Source organism: Bombus pyrosoma, linkage group LG9 (assembly GCF_014825855.1).
Source record: "Bombus pyrosoma isolate SC7728 linkage group LG9, ASM1482585v1, whole genome shotgun sequence".
Lineage (NCBI taxonomy): Eukaryota > Metazoa > Arthropoda > Insecta > Hymenoptera > Apidae > Bombus > Bombus pyrosoma.
In genome coordinates, this window is record NC_057778.1 from 9,035,627 (window position 1) to 9,055,468 (window position 19,842).

Here is a 19,842-nt window from a genome sequence, read left to right on the forward strand (position 1 = left end):
ATGGATTTAAAGCTTTATCTAGATAAAATACGAACAGTTGTCGATAACAAATAAAGGATTAAATTGAATTAATATTAAAATAGGTATTAATACAAAAGCAAACATTTTTTTGGTGTATAATGTAATCGAAGAATAAAAATTGGCGAGTTAAATAAAAATTCTAGCTTACAATAAGGAAAACGTTGCGTTGTCTGGTACTTCATGCAAGTGTTAATTGTACAGAGAACTTTCAAATTAGAGAAAAGCGTTCGTTAAGATGTAGAATCAAGATTGTAGATCCTCGGATAAGTACCATTCTTTAAGCTCTTCATTTTAACGGGATATTTCCTTTTAATGACGTAAAAAAACAAAAATATACTTAGTAGCAACTAAAAAACACCATCGTTAATATACAAATCTATAAAAATGTATTAAAAATTTCAAAGCTTCACTATGCTTATCTGAACAACACATTTTATATCACAGACGAATCAATGATCATCCAATATTTACCAAGCACCATTCTTATATTCCACGAACCTTCCTATGCAAATCAACTTTCACAGAAGGAAGGGATTCGAACCCTCCACGTCGAACCCACAAAAAGATCCAATTCGCGTCAACCCGTTCAGCAATCACTTCCATTCACTCACCAGCCAGCAGATGAACGATTTTACTCCGGTGAATTTCACAATGCCGCGTCGAAGTCGCGCATGTGCCCTATTCGCCGGCTTCTTTCCCTCCTGGCAAAAGACCCTTTCTTGCCTCAGTACCACGTTATTGTCGGGACGTCGAGGGTCTCTCGTGTCATCGTTTCTGAGAACTTACGTGTGTCTAGAAGAGGAAGATCGAAAGAGGAAGTGTCAGCCAACGTGAATCTTCGTGCCAGTTAATCCACGTCGAGTTACTTCTTCGCAGTCGCGCTTTGCTTTGGCGAACAGCTCGAATGAACTGCGAGGCGATCGTCAGGGGCGTGAGAATGCTGAAGATCGTCAAGGTCGGCTCGAATGGACTCAGAAGGCTGCACACAAGCAATAAGGTGTGAAAAATTGCAAGGTCAAGTAGATTCCGAGATATTCTACTTCATGGATTTATTGATTGGAGGATTGCCAAGTGCTCGGGCTTTTTGGCACGGCGTGAGAATATCTCATCGATTGCTTCGTGGACTTGGTATTCAATAGAGAGTTAGACTAGAGAATATTTAATAATTTATTACGAATGATTTCGCTGACTTTGGAATTAAGAGGTGTTGTAGAATTTCATATTTATTCGATAGATAATGAAAGAATGTTCAGTCGCTGGTAATTGAATTTGGAGAACAAGAGCAGTATTCAAGGCTGATTGTTTTCCATTTAAAATTTTATGGAGACCTGGTCCGAGGAATATTTAAAGGATTATAAACTTTCCAGCTGATTATGAAATATGTGTTGGATAGAGGATGAAAGAACGTTCAATTGCTGATCATTGATTTTCGAGAACAACAGAAGCATTCAACATTGATTATTTTCTGATTATGTTGCGGAGAGTTAGACTAGATAAACTCTATAACTACTTGCCTTCGAAGGTACTAAAGGATGTTGGAATATTTGGTTACGCTAATTGAATTTGGAAAGTACAAGCATTCAGAAGACACGAGCAGAATCTTCTAGAGGATTAGAGGATTCGTTGATTAGACAGTGTTGAGGTGCTTCTGACCTCGAGGGAGAATCGTCGCTGATTGATCAATCACTAAAAGAACTCAGACGTTGTTAAATAAGACGAAAGTCTAAATGAAAGAGCGCAATAAATTGAATATGCTTTTATCAAAATATTCGACATATATCTAAGAAAATACATTTACTTTTATTTTAATCTTAACATTCCGTGAATATTTGCATAAAAAATAATACTATTGTATAAATGTGTACACAAATCGTACAATGTATACAGTTCGAAAGAAAAAAGTATCGAACATAACGGAGGAGGTGTGTTAAAATTGTTCGTTCGCGGTGTGTCCACGTGGGCGACAGCAATGGCCCATTTCAGCGACAGAAATACGCGACTACTTGGAGTTCACGCGTTTGAATTGGACCGTGTTAACATTTCTGCGCGATAAATTGATGTCAATGTTCGTCAACGAGCTATTATACGCCTCATGTTATTTATCATTTGTAGTATTTGATCTAGTACAACTAAAAGTCATGTGAAATTTATAGAATTGGTTTTCCAATATCGTGGAAAAAATGAGGGGTCTCAGAGGGGTTGAAAACAGAAGAAATTGCAAATAATTATTCTTCCGCAATTCAAATTCGAAATTTATTCTTGTATTTGCATTTGAACGTTCCCTTAGAAATGAAAAACCTGGAAGATTAAGAAACTTAACTTTCGATTCGACTTAAAGAAGATTTAAGATTTAATAATATATTTAATAAAATCCATTGTGACTTGTAAACTCTATGAAACTATGTATGAAATTTTGGAGACAAGATACATTTTAGTGCAAGAGGAACCACTTCCCAATTATTTGAATCATCTTTCGATCATTCAACTAAAAGTTGGATTAAAAGTTACAAAGAATAGATCAGAATTCAGATGAAAAATATGGGTGAAGCATCTGTAGAAACAATTGTACGTTTCCTTTATTGTTTTCGTTCTCGTTCACGCAGATCCTGCTGATCTGAATTAAGGGTACACGTGGCAGGTTTCGGCTTAGGGCTGTGGTAGTTGATTCATCGAAGAATCAATACAGAATTGCTTGGCAACCAGCACTTTTCACCCCTCCTACTTTTTACCGACCCGAAATTTGTTTATCGATCGTTGGACCGGTTTCTAGAAAGCGAAATTGTGTCTCTTTCTTTTTTTATTTTATAATGGAAAAGCGGATTCGACTTTGAAATGGAAAAATGGACACAGAATAGAACTTTATATATTTAATTTTACTATTCTAAAATAACGAATGGATATAGTAAATCGTACTAATTTTTAAGAACGATTCTATATTACGTTAAATGAATTTAAATTCAGTTTATAATATATTTTTCTAAAGACACTTAAATGAAATATCGATAGATGATAATTTGAACTATATAATGAAAACATTCAATAAAAAGAACAAGTTTCAAAATAAATTTGAACAAGTTTGAAATAACAACAAATCGTGACAAATTAGAAAATAAAATAAAGCGAAATATTCTTCGAAGATGCTTGTTCTAACTAGTTTCTACATTATTTCAGAGACGAGCGGCGGTACCAGCGTCGAAGAAACTAGGAAGTGCAAAATACTTGGATGCCGCTTTTGGAAGTGCCTTAGAATTAGAACGAGCACAGACACGGTAATTAATTCATTATCTTACTTCTATCTCTGTTTTATTCTAAATTTTTGCAACAAGTCACTTGATTATTTTTAAATTTCTAATTATAGCGTAATCTAAAAAATACCTATTTATAAAGTTAGTTTCAAACAACCCGATTATGTTTTGTCGTTATAGTTTCGTTTCAAAGAACGCGCGTTCTTGTTATTTATTCTCTGCCACGAAGCTACTAATATTAACAATAAGCGATACGACCCGAATGGTGTTACATTTAATCGCGCAAAATGATCCGTAATTACGCGACATTCTCGAATTTCGCGTAGCTCCGACCGTGGGAGGAAAACTACGACGTTAGATTAAGTTCTCCAGAGAATATGAGATTTCGCAAGGCATAACGATGAAAATCTATACAAAATCTATAGGAGACATGTACATTATAGAACATCACTTCATACAGGCGATGTTAAATCTCAAAAGTTGAGATTTCCTCCTTTCAATTCGCAATTTTATCGCTTTTGCAATTAGACAATTTCACGAGGAGAGTATCGATACTTAGGTAAAAAAGAAATGCAGAAAGTCTTGACGAAAAAGAAATAACTATTCTTAATATGTATTGTTCATTCCGAGTTCTTTGATTTTTTTTTTACTGTCAAAGGGTTAATCACTGGTTTCTTTTTATTAATTATTAGTTTCGAAATTATCGCTTGCGATACGCAAGAGAGAATATCTCTGCAAATAATGTAATGAAACTGTTTCGATTGCATAATTCAAACAACGAACGAAGTCAGAGCAGTTGAACCACGCCAATGAGTACAATAGTCTTCGCAGATGTTTAATCATTTCGTTCATTTAGATAAAAAAAAGGAGGATCGTTTCTCGTAACAATGAAGAAATAGATCCGTAGTACTAAGTGGAACACAATGGAGTATCAATAAATCCGAAGTAATCGATACTGGCGGTTCTCAATCGCTTCCATTTGTAGAATTGTTAATTATCGTGATGCAAAAAGGAAAAAAATGCAATTATTCCTCCATTGATTCTATCATTTCTATTTAAATCTCCCTGTAACACCAATAATTCGTGTATTCTTATTTTTCAAGCAATTGCAACATCTTTTTTAAATTAATTTCTTTAATGTGTCACCTTTCAGTTATCTCTCCGTTTTTTCTTTTGTAATTAATTCGATTATAGATCTTCCTTCAAAATTCCTTTTCTTTCAATTCGTAAGTTGGTGACATCGAAAAGATGATATCGATTATTAATTGAGAACCATTGAACCACAGAGAACTCGACCCCATAGGTTGTAATTTATTGTCTGAACGTCATTGCTGGCCATTTAAATACTCCAAAGGATGTCCCTTCGTTGTGTCTCAGAACTTTGCTCGACTTTCGAGAAACTCGATCCTTCGCAGAAGAGTGTCTTGTGTTTGAAATAGACGTATTTACATAATAGAGCTTCTCATTCAACAATGGACGATTAGTATTGGATCGATTGCTTTTCGCGTTAAAGAAAGAAGATAATGGACAGTTTCGACTTCTGTGAACCATTTCTAGACGATTTTCCTCATTTTCGTAAAACGTATTTACGGTAAGAATTATTACAAAAATCAATACCATACGTATAATATTTCCGTATCGTATCATTTTCATTAGTTACAAAAATTGTCTCGATGCGATTTATTTTTAAATGATTATTGCGATTTGTGGTTGATTTATACTATAATATACACTGTATAAATACGACGATATGATTTTCCCTTCGAAGGAAATTAAGATATAATGTCTCCAATAATGTAAAAAGAGATCTGAGATTTATGAAAGTCTCAGTGAATTTGTTGAAGTAGGAAGCATATTTTATTTACCTTCAACTTTGCATAAGATTTTTCGCATTGTCGGCTTTAAATTGAACTAAAAAGCTTTTGTCACTATTGACCACACGATCGTCACTCTCGACGGTCCAGTGGTTCTAATTAAGCCTAATCAACTGTTTACCGCAGGTGCGATTCATTGTGTAGCATTCAACGTTTGCTTGCGTAAATCACGTGTTCGTATCGTGCTATAATGCAACCAATGCGTCGAACATAAAATTTGAACAAGCTTTTCGATATAAAATATTCCCTTAAGAAATACCCTTGCAGAATTTCTTCAGATATTTATCTCAAATTCTGTTCTTTTTTTCATTTAAATTCCATTTATTATTGTATATATTATAACTACTCTATACATTATGAATCCATGTTTAATTATTTAATTTATTATCATTTTATTCATTATAATATTCTGTTAGAGAAAATAAATAAATAGAATATGTAGGAATTGAAATTAAAATGGAAGGATCTTATTAAATCTGCTCAATAGATGCGGAAATGGCGTGAAAAATATTAAAATACTGCGCAAATGTGAAAACATAAAGTACAGTGGCAGATGAGTAAAGAGACGAAGCAGAACAACTAAATAGCAAGCAATCTTTGTTTGCAGTTATGCAATTCTTCGGAATCTCAATGTACCGAACCTATTTGCTCCAGAACATACATACCCGAACCGCTCTCATGGAGATTGTTACCTGTTAGCACCTTCCGCTATTTTCGGATCGATGTTTTCCTTTGTTCGAGTGGGGTCGCTTTTCCCAGCTAATATAAGACCGCGTTTCCGGTTATCTCGTACAAACGAACCTGATAAGAATTGTCGAAGAATCGTCCGTGACTCTTCTGAAAGATCTTCCGTTTGGAGAACGTCCATCAAGATCGTAGAATTCGACATTATCAATCAAAACTGTGACTTTCGTGCAGAACGATGTGCCAATTAATTCGAAATATCGATTTTTTACATTAATACTTGAATCGTTTATTGATCAGTGCTTAAACAAAAATTGATGAATAATTCTCCAATTAAGTATTTTGGATTGCAAGAAATAGTAAATTAATTTCAAGTTACATACAAAGCTTTTTTTAATTTTGATATTAAAACATGAAGAATACGGATCAGAACATCGTTATGCCTTGTATAGAATTGAACGATAAATGTTCAATGGAAAATTCGGAGTTAGTGCCGATGAGTAGCTTCGTCGACCCTGAATACTATTCAATGAGAACGAAAATTACGTGTTCAATGTGGTTAGAAAAGAAGAGTGAAAATTCGAGGAGGATGCTGGCGCGTTTTCTTAGGTAAAATATACGATTCTCTTTTTAATCTCTTTTCCTTATTCTGTTTTTGCAGCGAGTACAGCTTCATTCATGACAGTCATTACATGTAGTGAGTACTGTGCAACTATGTTGCTGTCAACTATTGCATGGTGCAACATATGGAATGTTTCAAATCATTTTTTGTAAATTGTAGCTGTTGGATTCTCCTTTGGTGAAGTGATAATAGGTCTTCCCTTTTCTTGAATATTATGACTATGTATACAAACCGTTGTCAAGCTTCTTCGAATTGATATAATTTGCCATAAACTTCGAGATTTGTAGTTTTAATATGATTGAGATTGCAGAGTGAATTTAAGTTTTCCGAGAAACTTTATAACAAATCTCTCGAATTTTTGTATTATATAACAATATTCTTCCTAAAAGCAATTAACTTACTTACTATGAACATTTACCATAGAGAACATTTATATGCAGGTATGTATACGTTGTGTGTTATTTAAAACATTTTAAGATTTCACAATCACTGTCACTCATTACAGTACTTATGCAATTTTAAAATGTTTTGTGTAATATATTCATAGAAGATTTCTATAAGTGTTCAAATATTTTTGTGGGTCACTATATAAGTTCTATCATCTATCATAAATATCGTCTAGTAAATGTACTATCATCTTGTTTTTCTAACTTTGCTTTTTAAAAATAGTGTCATAGATCTAATCAATTTCTAATAAAAACTAGTGTTAACAAATTACGTCATTCAGTTAACGTCAACTTCGTTAGTCGGGGTATCGATGATGATGCAGCCACAACTAAATTTAGCTTCCCTCGCTAGAAACTTTTCAGACAGAGATTCAAGTTTCAAATGTCTCTGTGGTCTATGTTTTGTTACGTTTACGAATAACAAATATTGGCATAGATCCTAGCTTATGCGTACAATCCCCACTATACTGTAACAACTATATGATTAGTAATAGTTATGCATGACAGTGGTAAAGTATGTCTTCCTCAAACTCTATATTATTGTATATCGATAAAAGCAAAGATATATGTTATAAAGTCAAGTAAATTCGTCACGTGCCAAGATAATAAGTTGCATGCCATGTGACAAGAATATAAGTAGAATAATGCACAATAGTAAGCGTATTATATCCTCCCTCTAGTAAATTGCACCAACGTAGATTGAGAAGATGGTAGTTTGAAATTTTATTGATATTTTCCGCATTTTTACTCCTATTTTACAAATTCCATCCATACTCAGCGATCTAATTAAAATTACACAAATATGAAATGAATAATCGCCCAATTTTTCTACTTATTCCAGCACTAGAGATCAAGATCAAGCGACGAACGCGGAAGATGTCCTCTTCGACATGTTTAAAAACGAGGATACCGGCCTCCTAGCGGTGGGAAAATTTTTGGCTGTAAGTATATCCATCAATTTCATCTTCACGTAATTGATCATTTATTATTTCATTCTCATATAATTGTAGGCTCTGAGGACCACCGGTTTGCGAAACGAAGACCCTAGGCTTCAAGAATTCACGGATAATTTACGAAAGGAACACTTGAAGTGCGGAGGTCACGAGGGAGTATCTCACGAGACTCAAAAATTGAATAGAGAACAATTTAGACGGTAATTTCCTCGCGGCGAATTAACATAACTCTCGTTTAATGTTATTTAAAAAATAAAAATTCGCGATACTTAAATAGCTAAAAAGAATTCTACCAATTTCTTTTGTTTCTGCTAATAACTGTCTATGATTTAAAAAAGATCTACCGAAACGGAAGATTTAGATTTCTTAGATTTGTTCATAAATTCATAGATTTAAATTAGTTCAAGATTAAATGATTCGAAATGAGTAGCTTTAATTAATATCAAAATTTCAACTGTATTTCAGAATTATAAATCCGAACATAGTGTTGATCTCGCGGGCGTTTAGGCATCAATTCATTATCCCCGACTGGTCGGGCTTCACCAAGCACATAGAGGACTTCTACTGGAAATGCAAATCGAACTCGGAGGGCAAGGTCGCCTCGTACATACCGCAATTAGCGAGGATGAATCCAGATTACTGGGGCGTTTCCGTTTGCACGATCGATGGGCAGAGATTCAGCATCGGCGACACCTCGATCCCGTTTACTTTGCAAAGTTGCAGCAAACCCTTGACTTATGCGATCGCTTTAGATAGGCTGGGACAAGAAGTGGTCCATCAATACGTCGGCCAGGAACCATCCGGACGAAACTTCAACGAGTTGGTGCTAGATTACAACAGTAAGTTTTAGATTATCATTCGTAGATTGCAGATGTTTATGTAATTTTATATTTTTATGAACGCAATTAAAGAATAAAATCTAAATAAAAAATTAGTTTTACCTATTAAAAGTTAGAACGGGTACTATAGTTTGAATATTTTCTTCTTAGCTTTATAAATACTCTTTATTGTCTCTTTTAAGATTTCTCGTTTCTTTGCTATCGTTTTACGTATTTGATATTTTCGTGTTTTATTATTTTTATGTTATAAAACGTTATACACATGTATAAATATTTGGTTCTTTACAGAGAAACCTCATAATCCTATGATCAACGCTGGGGCAATCCTAGTTTGTTCTCTCCTAAAGTCTCTGATCAAGCCTGAAATGACTTTAGCCGAAAAATTCGATTTTACAATGAACTACTTCAAGAGGCTAGCTGGCGAAGAGAATCTAGGCTTCAACAATGCTGTGTTTTTATCGGAACGGGAAGCTGCTGACAGAAATTACGCACTTGGATTTTACATGAGGGAGCACAATTGTTATCCCGATAAATCGAATCTAAAAGAAATCTTGGATTTCTATTTCCAGGTAAATTCTCTTGGTTTGTCTTTCGTCATAACTTGCTACAGAAAATACGAGGAAAATGATGTTGAGAAAATATTTAAATGATATTTTTGTTGTAAAGTGTTGCTCTATGGAGGCGAATTGTGACACAATGGCAGTGATGGCAGCTACTTTGGCCAACGGTGGTATTTGTCCCATCACCGAAGAAAAAGTTTTAAAGCCTGACAGCGTTCGAGATGTTCTGAGTTTAATGCATAGCTGTGGAATGTACGACTACAGTGGCCAATTTGCGTTCAAGGTAATTTTTTACCTTTTCAAGGAAGGATATTAAGCTAGAACAAAATATTCTTGTCATCAAAAGCAGCTTAATAAAGATAAGTCGCGAGAAGAAATCCATTCAAAATGAAAATCTTGCGAAAATGCAATTTTTTACTGAAATGCTTATTTTTCCTCTGAATTGTTCTATCAATTTATCCTTCGCAACTTATTATTGATAGATATTGAAAATAAATTATGTAACTGAGTATAGGTTGGCATACCAGCGAAGTCCGGAGTGTCAGGATGTCTCTTGGTAGTGATACCAAACGTGATGGGTATTTGCACGTGGTCTCCACCATTGGATCCCCTTGGGAACTCCTGCAGAGGCGTCCAATTCTGTCAGGAACTCGTCTCTGAGTTCAACTTTCATAGGTACGCATGTTACTGACATTCGATTAGCGTGCTTGCATAGATTTCAACTTACGTTTAGTTACATTTTGCACACTAACGATCACAATAGAAACAACGTATTAGCTTTTGTAAAAATAAAAAAGAAGTGAAAGAAAAAGAGAAACAATAGTAGCTGCAAACACACGAAATTTAGGAAAGATCTAAACGATTAGATGTCCACTTTTAGATGTAAAAAATTTCTTGATTGTTTATGCTATAAAAAGACCACCGAGATCAGTGATAACACACATTAATCAAACTGTTTGTTCTCCTTCCTTTGCTTTTCTCACAACCCCTGCTACACGCAAACCCTGCACGAACATACCAAACCCGAACAAACACGTTCTGCCTATTACTCTCTTCTTTACATCGTCTGTGTTCATTGATGTCCCGTCGTTTTCCATCCCGTCCCGATTAGTGTAGCACCTACTATGATCACAGGTACGACAATCTGAAGCACGCGACTAATAAGAAAGACCCGAGGAGACACAAATACGAAACCAAAGGGCTGTCGATCGTTAATCTTCTGTTCAGCGCGGCCAGTGGCGATGTTACAGCGATGAGAAGGTTATTATCATTAATTATTTGATTATTAATATTAAATATTCTTCAGCTTTGCTATTATTGAGACGTATTTTATTTAACTCTGCCACGATCATTGGAACATTTTCGGCGCAATCATATTTTTCTATCATTAAAATTGATCATTTATAACGGTTGTTTGCGATTAGAATACTTACAAATTAAGAATTTTTAAATATTCAATTGCCTAAAAAATTTCTTTGAGATTTAGCGATTGAAAATTTAGTGTTCCATAAACAGCCGTAGTCTTATCCGTAGAGATACGGATATAAATTATAATCTATATTTATATTTAATTTCAGGCATCGGTTGAGTGGAATGGACATGACCCTGTCGGATTATGATGGTCGAACAGCTCTGCATTTAGCTGCTAGCGAAGGGCATCTGGATTGTGTCGAATTTTTAATCGAACAGTGTGGAGTTCCTCACAATCCTAAGGACAGGCAAGTGTCATCTTAGTTTTTCTATCTTTTAGCTTTGCAACCTCTAATTTCCATAAAGAAGATAAATTTTACGATGAATTCCCAGTCAATTAATTCATCTCTCGATTAGAGTCCTTCGATTAATTTTCAAATCTATAGTAAAATACAAAATAACAATTTTGAAAATATCGTGTTTTAAGATGGGGAAAAAGGCCGGTCGATGAGGCAGAAACATTCGGACACATGCAAGTGGTGGAATACTTAAACAACTACGCTGTAGCCTTAAAGACGGAACAGGAAAACGAAGAAAAGGAGAATAATAATACGGAGGAAGGGGATCAAAGAAAAGTAGCTGAATCAACGGCACAAACACCGATACCATAAGATCACAGCAGCTTTAGATAGGATATTTTTCATGGAAAGTGCGCGGTATGATTGACTTATAATAAGAAAATGACGGAAGGATCTCGAGATCACAGTGAATCAATTATTTTCCTACAAAAACACACCTTACGGCTGATTTAGTTTATTTTTACGATTAGCTGAATTTGCAGCCTAGTATCAAAATTATTATAATCCTGTTCCTACCACCAAATAGTGTAAATTATATTTATAGCCGTTTCTTTTTTTGTGTCTTAAATATTTGATCTTTTTTGTATGAATGTGTGCGTATGTGTATAGATTTTAAGAAATGTATGAATGTTTCTTTGAACTATGTTAATTATTTTTGTTTCTTTTTAACAGGATACGACTCGTATGGCATTTTTAGTATTAAAGATTTCATTTCATGAAATAGCAACAGTTTGGATGATAGAAGGCTAGCACGTTCATGGTAATTTTACAGTATTATTCACGTGATTTAGTTCTTACTTATGATAAGGAATAATTCGTCTCTTTTTTTTTTTTTTTTGTAATATACTTATACGTAAATGTCGTCTGTTTAAGTATTAATTTAAATTTCGAATGACTGTGCAAGAGAAGTGACGTATACCGATGATAATTGCTATAATAGTATAAAGAGCACTTCGTTCATTTACTACGATACTCGTCCCTACGTGTTCATCGGTGTATGCTTTGAATATCAAGAAGGAAAAGTTCCAAATTTAGGTGCAACTAAGAATCAGTTTCTATCAATTTGCAATTGACACTTTATTAATTTTAATATTTCCTGTTCCGTTTCGTTTAACCTTCCATTTTATTGCTATGTTATATTATATTTCATCAGCATAGTATTATATTGGAATAAAACGATTTATTTATGACAATTGTTAATAATGACATTTTAAATTGAAAAAACCAGAACTGTGATTGTCTGTATCCTATATATAAAATTGTTAGTCAAAGGGATAAAGATCGTGGATCTCTATATTAGTAGAGGAAGAGAAGAACAAAAAGTGGCTACCGGAAGCGTCTTCTGCTTCCTGTACGGGTGGTACATTTTACCACTGTCTGTTTATTCAATCAAATGTTCAACCCTTTATTTGGCAAAATGGAAGTCCAGAAAATTGATATTTTTTAATTTTCAAACTCACTTTTCTGTGAATTATTTGCTTTATAAAATTATTGAAATCCGAATTGCTGAATAAGGGGTTCGTGTTAGTGTCACGTTTCGTCAATTACCTCGAAATCTGCCTTAAAGTCGACGAAAGAATGGTAATTATGTAAAGGGGAGTAAAAAACTTATCAAATTTCGCTTTGTACGATTCTTCATTGTCTCGTGAGCAAGAATATGTAAAAATCGAAGACGCATAGTGGAATGAACTGCATGGATAACAGGGATATTGTCTGTTTGGAATCTTTTACCTGAAAAAAGAATTTTCATATCAGGAGAGATTTCCCAGATGAGAAACATATCGTTCTGAATACGTGTTTAAATTGTAAATTTCTTTATAATTCTTGCAAAATGCATTTAAATCTAATTTTTTATTTAAACAATAATTTCAGTTTATGTAGCATTCTATTGTTTCGCGCCTAATTTGAAATAAAAGTAATTAAAGGCACGAATGTTAATACTTCTCGTATTTGTTTTGTATAATGCTACCTAAACTTGGAAATTTCTAAACGATTGTATCTAAAAACTATAAAAAAAAAGAAAGATCTATACATATACGAAAATGAAGAAGTTTGCTTCTTAAATTCATTCGGGAGATTCGCTAGAAATTCGAACAGTTATCGTTGCTTCATAAGTGTAAAGAAAAATCACGTTCAACGAGTAGATTAGCAAAGACACGTACAATGAGCGTCAATTATTTCCTCTTAGGTTAACCAGGACTGTCGGAAAAAAAAACGAAATAGGCTTGATTAATGTAAAAAACAAAAAAATTAATACTTAAAAGTATCTTGTTAAATAATCTTACAAAAATTTTACCTTCGCAATATGTAAATTTCAAGGTCTGAATTCTCCGTCATTTGAATGTTTCGAAACGTCCAATTAATGCTATTTCGAATATTACATAATGTATAGCAAAATATTCTTCCAACGGACGAAAGACAATAACGATATTTAATGTTGGGAAAGGTATCTATGCAAAGACGACTTTTACTTTCAATTGAACGATGTTATAATTTTACTACGCTAAAGCAAAAATATTTTATATAAATTATAACTGATTTTTCGAAAAATCAATTCTTTCTTATCTATGATTAAATATATAATGTTGCCATCGAATATTTTATTTTAATTTCATTCACGTGATATCATGAATCAGATTTACGAATATTATTATTTTATTCCAAAAATTGAAAATTGAATTATTATAAAAGATACTTTTAATCTTTAATATAACATTAACAATATATACAGATAATAATATTGTCGGTTGAAAGTAAAAACAGCAAAAATAAAATACCTTTTCCTGCCTACATATTATACGATCCTCCAACTGATTTAAGTTCAGATTTTCACTTACAAGTGGACAATAACTTTCATCGATACAATCATTATTCCGTTCATTAACACTCGATCCGATCATGTTTTATTCTCTTATCTTATTGCTACAACAATAGAATGGGTTATTTGTATAAATATTTTGAAAGAATGTTTTAAATTGCGTTTAAAGAAGAAGAGTTGGAGAAATTATTTTAGAAATATGTAACTCGTACATCTCCATGATTGTACTTACATTGCTTATGAAATAAATATTTCAAGTACACGTCTTTTGTTTCCATTCTTTGACTATTATCCGGACGAATCTAAATAAGTTTATAGCTCTATAGTGAACCTAAATTATAAAATTTATATAAATTAAAAATTATAAAAAAGATAAACCTAATTATATAAATTTACTAAAATATTTCCACAATTTTATTTATATATATCAAATTAATTACAAGAAAAAAATTCTTGACCAAATCTTATTAAAAATAAAAATATGATAAATATAATTAATACAAATATAAAATATAACATAAATAAGAAACTCACTCGGTAAATTTCATAAATTAATGTTTCATTCATCACGATCACGATACCAATGAAACATCGAATCTTTAATCTTTATAAATCGATATCGCAAATCGATTTTTGATTTGCTACGATCACTCACAGTTAAATCTTGAGCGATATTAGAATGTGTTTGAAACATTTATTACTTTATTATTTTGTTCAATTACCTTATGCAAAAATTTATTTCACTTTGTGAAATAATAAAACTTCTTTTCCTACATAGCACGTGCTAAACTATTCGGTATATGTCATTCGTATAAAGTTTAATAAACTTCGTTCCATAATATCGAGGCATTTAAGACTGACAATACACTACTGTTATGCACATATCCAATCAGCTGTTTCTGTTTCGTTTCTCGCAGTTATCCATCAGATCATTGTTGATCTTGTGCCTGCTTTCGTTCTCGTTCAAAAATTAACTTCGATATAAAAGTTGATTAGAACAACGAATTTTAATCAACATATATATAACGATAGTGCTGAAACATAGTTATTTAAAAAATCGTTTCAATGGAAGGATCGCCGAGATGAACGATTAACCTCACTTTTCAGCCGCTAGGTTCCTCGAGCAACCATGTAAATCATTGAAAACATTCCAATGTATCATTTAAGTCGATCGTACGGCGCGGAAAGTTCATCCACGTTCTTTTCTGCGAAATATCGGAACGGTTTGAATTGTTCTCCTCGAAGTATTATCCTCAATGAGATTTCTCGTGGAATCAAGTTGCTGCAGTGCTCTCGAAAACTTGTAGTACGGGTGCTCGGTGTCGACGTTTGCACTAATTATAATATACTATGATGACCGAGAAATCCAGGAAAATAGTGACTAGATTTCACCCGACTCACGGGGAAAATATTATGTTGAGAGAGGACAACACTGTGGCATATCGTACTGCTAGTTTTGCAAACTCTCTGGCCTTTAGCGAAAAGCCACTACAACCAGGTGAAATATTCTTGGTGGAAATTGAGAAGACTGAAAGAGGATGGAGTGGACACATGAGACTGGGACTGACTCTTATAGATCCTGCTTCCATAAACAATAGTCTGCCACAGTTCGCTATGCCTAATCTTGCTAAACTTGGTAATACATGGATATTTGCCATTACTAAAAGTCATACTATATGGGATAGTATTGAAGGATATGGTAAGGATTTGTAACTTGGTTTTAGGTAGTTTAAATCTTTATTAACTTAGTTTTATGTTTATACATATTTAAGGTGAAGGAATACCATCTGGAGAGAAGAAATTAATCACAGATGGAGTAAATGTGCAAACTTCTCGAGGAGTTATCCCGTTTAATTCTCTTAGACCAAATACAATTGATTCTTCTCAGTATATTCTACCTACAGATGCTGGTAGTCGTATTGGAATTATGTATGTGCCACAAGCTGGTTCAGATAAAGCAGAAATGCATTTTATAATTAATGGTGAAGACCAAGGTGTATGTGGAAAAGACATACCATATAAGGCAGGTCCTTTGCGTGCTGTAGTAGATGTATACGGTACCACAAAACAAGTCAGAATAGTTCAACTATATGGTGGTATGTTTCTTTTGTTTCTTAGGTATATTATCTTTAGAGGAATTTCGTTTTCCTTAATAATTATACGTTTCAGCAGTATCTACTCTACAAAGTGCCTGCCGTGATGCTATACTACAGTATACTAAAAGGAATGCAGTTGATTTGCTTCCACTTCCACGAGTTCTAAAAGATTATCTGTTGTACCAATCACAATGAAATTTCATCTTATTTCTTTACTGTATTTCCTCGACTCGTTTGTATAGCCATTTCAATACCCGTATAATTTCTTTAACAATTCATTTTTTCTACAACTTGCAATGCATTTATTGCATAAATCATACTTTCATTTATTCTAATTACTTTATCTTAGCACGGATGAATGAAACTTTGTAAAACAAATCTAGAATTGCTTTCATTCTTCCAATTAGCTGTTCTTTTATTTTTGTAACGTGTATAATTTAACATCTATGTAATACGTGTACTTTACGTAAATGCTAGGATGTAACATGTACATAATGTAAGAAGTTGTTGACAGAACACTGAATAAGTTCTGATAAGCGACGGAGTATCGCCTTTTCTAATTCTTGCATTTAGCACTTATTAGCAATTACACTTTTACAAGTTTATGATTCTGCCATTCGCTAGAATTCACACATTTCATGCCGTATGTAAATCTATATAAAATATCATCTAAAGCAAATTTCACTCAGATCCATCGAGGTATATCATTCTTTTTCTATTGTTACAATTCATCGTACGTAACGAGGACATTGTAAAATGAATTTGGTCGCACTGTTAAGATTCGCAAAAATGGATCCGATGTTTTTCAAAATAAATGTATTTATTAAAAAAAAGAAAGGAAAAATCAGAGATTTTTTAAAACATCCAACCTTTTTCAATCTAGGGACTTATGATCAAATAATTCAATGAACATTGTAATTGTATCAAGAATGCTTTACATTTTTTAAATTGCTTTTAATGTATGTTATAATAAAAAAGACTGTTCACAAATTAAATTTTTAGAAGGAACTTGCGAACCTGCCTGTTGGTAAGAAAATAATTAGCAATATCACATAAGTGAATAAAACGGTTAAAAAAGCGAGCCACCCAATCACAACCGAAGTGTACCTCCATGTCGACTCTTTTTTATTGGGAGATACTAAATTCGTATTGTCATCCACGTTCATTTCGATTGTAGCCGATACTTTCGGATCCAAAATGCTTAATAAAAATATCTGGCCTATTCTGCTTTTTAAAACCTTAACGGTGGTGACGGATATCCACGCAGGTGCTTCAGTGTTTATTTCATGCATATATCGCAGAATGCTGGTCAATATGAGTGAAAACGTGGCAAGAGAAAGAGATTTCTCATAGAATAGAACTAAAAAAAGAAAAAATGCAATGATAATCTCCATTGATCAGAAGGATTCGTAAAATAAAAAAATTTAAATTTTCTCTCATTTAAGACTTTTTCATTCCCAATCATCCCATCTATATCTCATTCGTTAGTTTAAAAACAAAATAATTAAAAACTTACTTAACCGTGGAGGATGGGTTCCATTGAAGGGAAGCTTCCACTGAAGATCTAACAAGCAGAATAAATGCAAAATGAAATTCAAATTCGCTATTATCATACGTTCCGTGGACCTTGGCTCTAGCCACAGTACCATCAGTGTCATCGTCATCAAGACTGCACGTAAATGTAAAATAATTCTTTTTATCGAAAATAATTCTATTGAATATCCATTTATGATAAAATGTTTATCACATTTTACAAACCTATAGCCAACGTCATATACGTTGTAGTATTCATAGAGGAATGTCTTCTTAAAAGAATGTGGTAAGATAATTGATCGGTGGTAAAACCTAAACCGTACTTGGATACTATTACACGTTCACTTTTAGAAAGATTCACCACTTCCCATTCCAAATTATCCTCGGTCGAATTCTCTGAAAACTGAGAATAATATAGAGCGTAAGAATTCTTAAATTTTCTTTAAAAAATTCGAATAATCGATCCATTAAATCACCAATGACATTAATATTTCATATTACCAATAAATTAAACAATCTAAAATTGATCATCTATAGTTTATAAGAAATTAGATAATTAACGAGATCTTCAAGAGGTCGAAGTTTCATACATACATCGTTTAATGTGAAGGAACGTAAACTAATCTCATTGCTCCCATGAGACCACGAAGCAATATGAATAGTACAATTCATCATATCATAAGGCCACCAAGTGTGATCAGATTCGCAAAATGTTGCGTATGTTGTCATTGGTACACAAAGTATCACACCATCGTGTTGTACTATGCACTCAGCTTGTGGCATCTCAACATCAACGCCCGTATCTGTTCTAAATGTCAAGATTAATAATAATAGTTAAATACTTAAATCTTATAAGCGAAAGTTTGAAAAAATGCGATCGAAATGGGTTTAACAGATGGACTCTCGAAATTCAGAAGCTAAAACTGATCGTTACAAAGATTGTTAATAAACGTTGAATCATGCGACATGTATTTTTATTAATAATTAGACTATATATATTTGCATTTACATCTTTATCAATAACTAGACTGCGGGATGTTTTAACAACAATTAGACTGCGAATGTGAATGTAATTAAAAAGATGACACCTAAGTAGAAAATTGCATTAGTTATTAAGTATTGTAACAAGGGGTGCATACCTTGGATATTTTTGCACATTACGTATATTCTGTGCATTTTTGCATCTTGAAATTTCGCATAAATATATAAAAATTCGCAGTCTATTGATAACTTACGTGCTGTGCGTTACGATATCCGGAACCCAGATCTCGTAGCTTTTTACGTGAAGAGCAGTGATAGAATCAAATTGCGATTTGTCCCAAGTGAAATGAGAGTCTTTCCAAACCTATTATTTATTAGAAATATGAAAAATTTAAATTCCTTACATCTGTTATCTAATAAAGATCAAAAATACATCAGAATGATATTACTCACCAATTTTAGCCAAACATCGAATATAACGCTGTTGGTTATATCATTCTAACAAATAAAAATAAAGGAGGTAATATATCTAAATCTATAAATGTATTATACGTTGTTATTATAGTTATAAAAGCTAAAACCCTTTCAGTTTTATTTATCCATAATTATGTAATTAATGTACATCTTATAAAAAATAAGTGTATAAGAAGAGTTGCTGTAACAATTATAAGAAATATTCAAGGAAATATATACAAAGATCCTTGTTATGAAATTTTCCAGAGAAATAGGAAATCTTTTTATCTTCACATCATAAAAATTACTTACAACTTCAAATTGTTGTATGTTTAATCCCAAGTTAATAATAGTGGCGTTGTTATAATGTTTCGTGGGCCTGATTTCCCTATCATAATCGCAAAATAAATAATCTTTCAGCCGCGTTAACGCAGAAGTGGTGGTGATGTCTTTGCACTGCATCGCGCAAATTCCCTGTTTGTATAACAGAATGTTGAAGATCACAAATAAAACAGAAAACAAATTCTTCATGTTTAAACCGTGAGGGCACGAAACGAAATGACAGGTCCACAACTGTACATCGATAGATCGAGAAGAGCAGTCGCACGCCCAGTGAAACGTTAAACCGAGAAGGTTGAAAACCGCCCCCTTTTCTTCGTTATCATTTAAACTTTTATCAATTTTAGAATTTTCAGTTGTACTATCAAATAAAATAGAACAGATGAAATAGAATAGATAATTTTTTATTAGAGAGATCGTTTCGATGAGACAATCGAGACTGAATATAAAATTGTTAGAAGAATCGTGACGTCTTACTGAATAGTATTGATGCTGAATCATATTTTTTGAAGTCTCAGGTGAAATTAGATTCGTCTATAGTATGGTCAAGTATAAACAGCTTGTCTTTTATAGTTATACTTAATTATAAAATCTTGTTCGTATTCTATA

General features: G+C 33.0%; 3 protein-coding genes across 11 annotated transcripts; 2 read left to right on the forward strand and 1 right to left on the reverse strand.

Moving 5' to 3' along the window:
* Nucleotides 1–740: 740 nt before the first annotated feature.
* Nucleotides 741–14,093, forward strand: LOC122571030 (glutaminase kidney isoform, mitochondrial). Of its 8 annotated transcripts, none has more exons than XM_043734198.1 (13): nt 741–1,018; nt 3,193–3,290; nt 6,486–6,521; nt 7,734–7,833; nt 7,903–8,045; nt 8,311–8,684; nt 8,973–9,253; nt 9,351–9,527; nt 9,759–9,919; nt 10,361–10,504; nt 10,822–10,962; nt 11,142–11,370; nt 11,686–14,093. In XM_043734198.1, the coding sequence occupies exons 1-12, from the start codon at nt 926–928 to the stop codon at nt 11,323–11,325; spliced, it is 1,932 nt and encodes a 643-aa protein (XP_043590133.1). In that variant the 5' UTR covers nt 741–925; the 3' UTR covers nt 11,326–11,370; nt 11,686–14,093. The 8 variants fall into 8 exon arrangements, with proteins under 8 accessions (XP_043590133.1, XP_043590134.1, XP_043590137.1 ...); XM_043734200.1 differs by having other exon boundaries at nt 742–1,018; nt 10,379–10,504; XM_043734203.1 differs by lacking the exon at nt 741–1,018 and adding an exon at nt 2,545–2,586.
* A 618-nt stretch (nt 14,094–14,711) lies between these two features.
* Nucleotides 14,712–16,760, forward strand: LOC122571036 (neuralized-like protein 2). Of its 2 annotated transcripts, none has more exons than XM_043734215.1 (3): nt 14,712–15,530; nt 15,604–15,927; nt 16,001–16,760. In XM_043734215.1, exons 1-3 carry the CDS (start codon nt 15,182–15,184, stop codon nt 16,120–16,122), a joined length of 795 nt encoding a protein of 264 aa, XP_043590150.1. In that variant the 5' UTR covers nt 14,712–15,181; the 3' UTR covers nt 16,123–16,760. The 2 variants fall into 2 exon arrangements, with proteins under 2 accessions (XP_043590150.1, XP_043590151.1); XM_043734216.1 differs by having other exon boundaries at nt 14,714–15,530; nt 16,004–16,760.
* Nucleotides 16,761–16,860: 100 nt separating this feature from the next.
* On the reverse strand, nt 16,861–19,749 carry LOC122571032 (neuronal acetylcholine receptor subunit alpha-5-like). Its single transcript, XM_043734206.1, has 7 exons — nt 19,207–19,749; nt 18,895–18,939; nt 18,696–18,805; nt 18,055–18,268; nt 17,686–17,863; nt 17,444–17,596; nt 16,861–17,287 (listed from the first exon to the last, which is right to left on the reverse strand). Exons 1-7 carry the CDS (start codon nt 19,732–19,734, stop codon nt 16,926–16,928), a joined length of 1,590 nt encoding a protein of 529 aa, XP_043590141.1. The 5' UTR covers nt 19,735–19,749; the 3' UTR covers nt 16,861–16,925.
* Nucleotides 19,750–19,842: the final 93 nt, after the last annotated feature.

Coding starts and splice junctions, on each gene's coding strand:
- LOC122571032 (XM_043734206.1), bottom strand. CDS start 19,734: ATGATTCAGCATCAATACTATTCAGTAAGACGTCACGATTCTTCTAAC. Junction 18,806..18,894: donor TCGATGTTTGGCTAAAATTG/GTGAGTAATATC, acceptor AATAAATAATAG/GTTTGGAAAGACTCTCATTT. Junction 18,269..18,695: donor GATATCGTAACGCACAGCAC/GTAAGTTATCAA, acceptor CTTGACATTTAG/AACAGATACGGGCGTTGATG.
- LOC122571036 (XM_043734215.1), top strand. CDS start 15,182: ATGATGACCGAGAAATCCAGGAAAATAGTGACTAGATTTCACCCGACT. Junction 15,531..15,603: donor GGATAGTATTGAAGGATATG/GTAAGGATTTGT, acceptor TACATATTTAAG/GTGAAGGAATACCATCTGGA. Junction 15,928..16,000: donor AATAGTTCAACTATATGGTG/GTATGTTTCTTT, acceptor TATACGTTTCAG/CAGTATCTACTCTACAAAGT.
- LOC122571030 (XM_043734199.1), top strand. CDS start 926: ATGAACTGCGAGGCGATCGTCAGGGGCGTGAGAATGCTGAAGATCGTC. Junction 1,019..3,192: donor GGCTGCACACAAGCAATAAG/GTGTGAAAAATT, acceptor ACATTATTTCAG/AGACGAGCGGCGGTACCAGC. Junction 3,291..6,485: donor TTAGAACGAGCACAGACACG/GTAATTAATTCA, acceptor CTGTTTTTGCAG/CGAGTACAGCTTCATTCATG.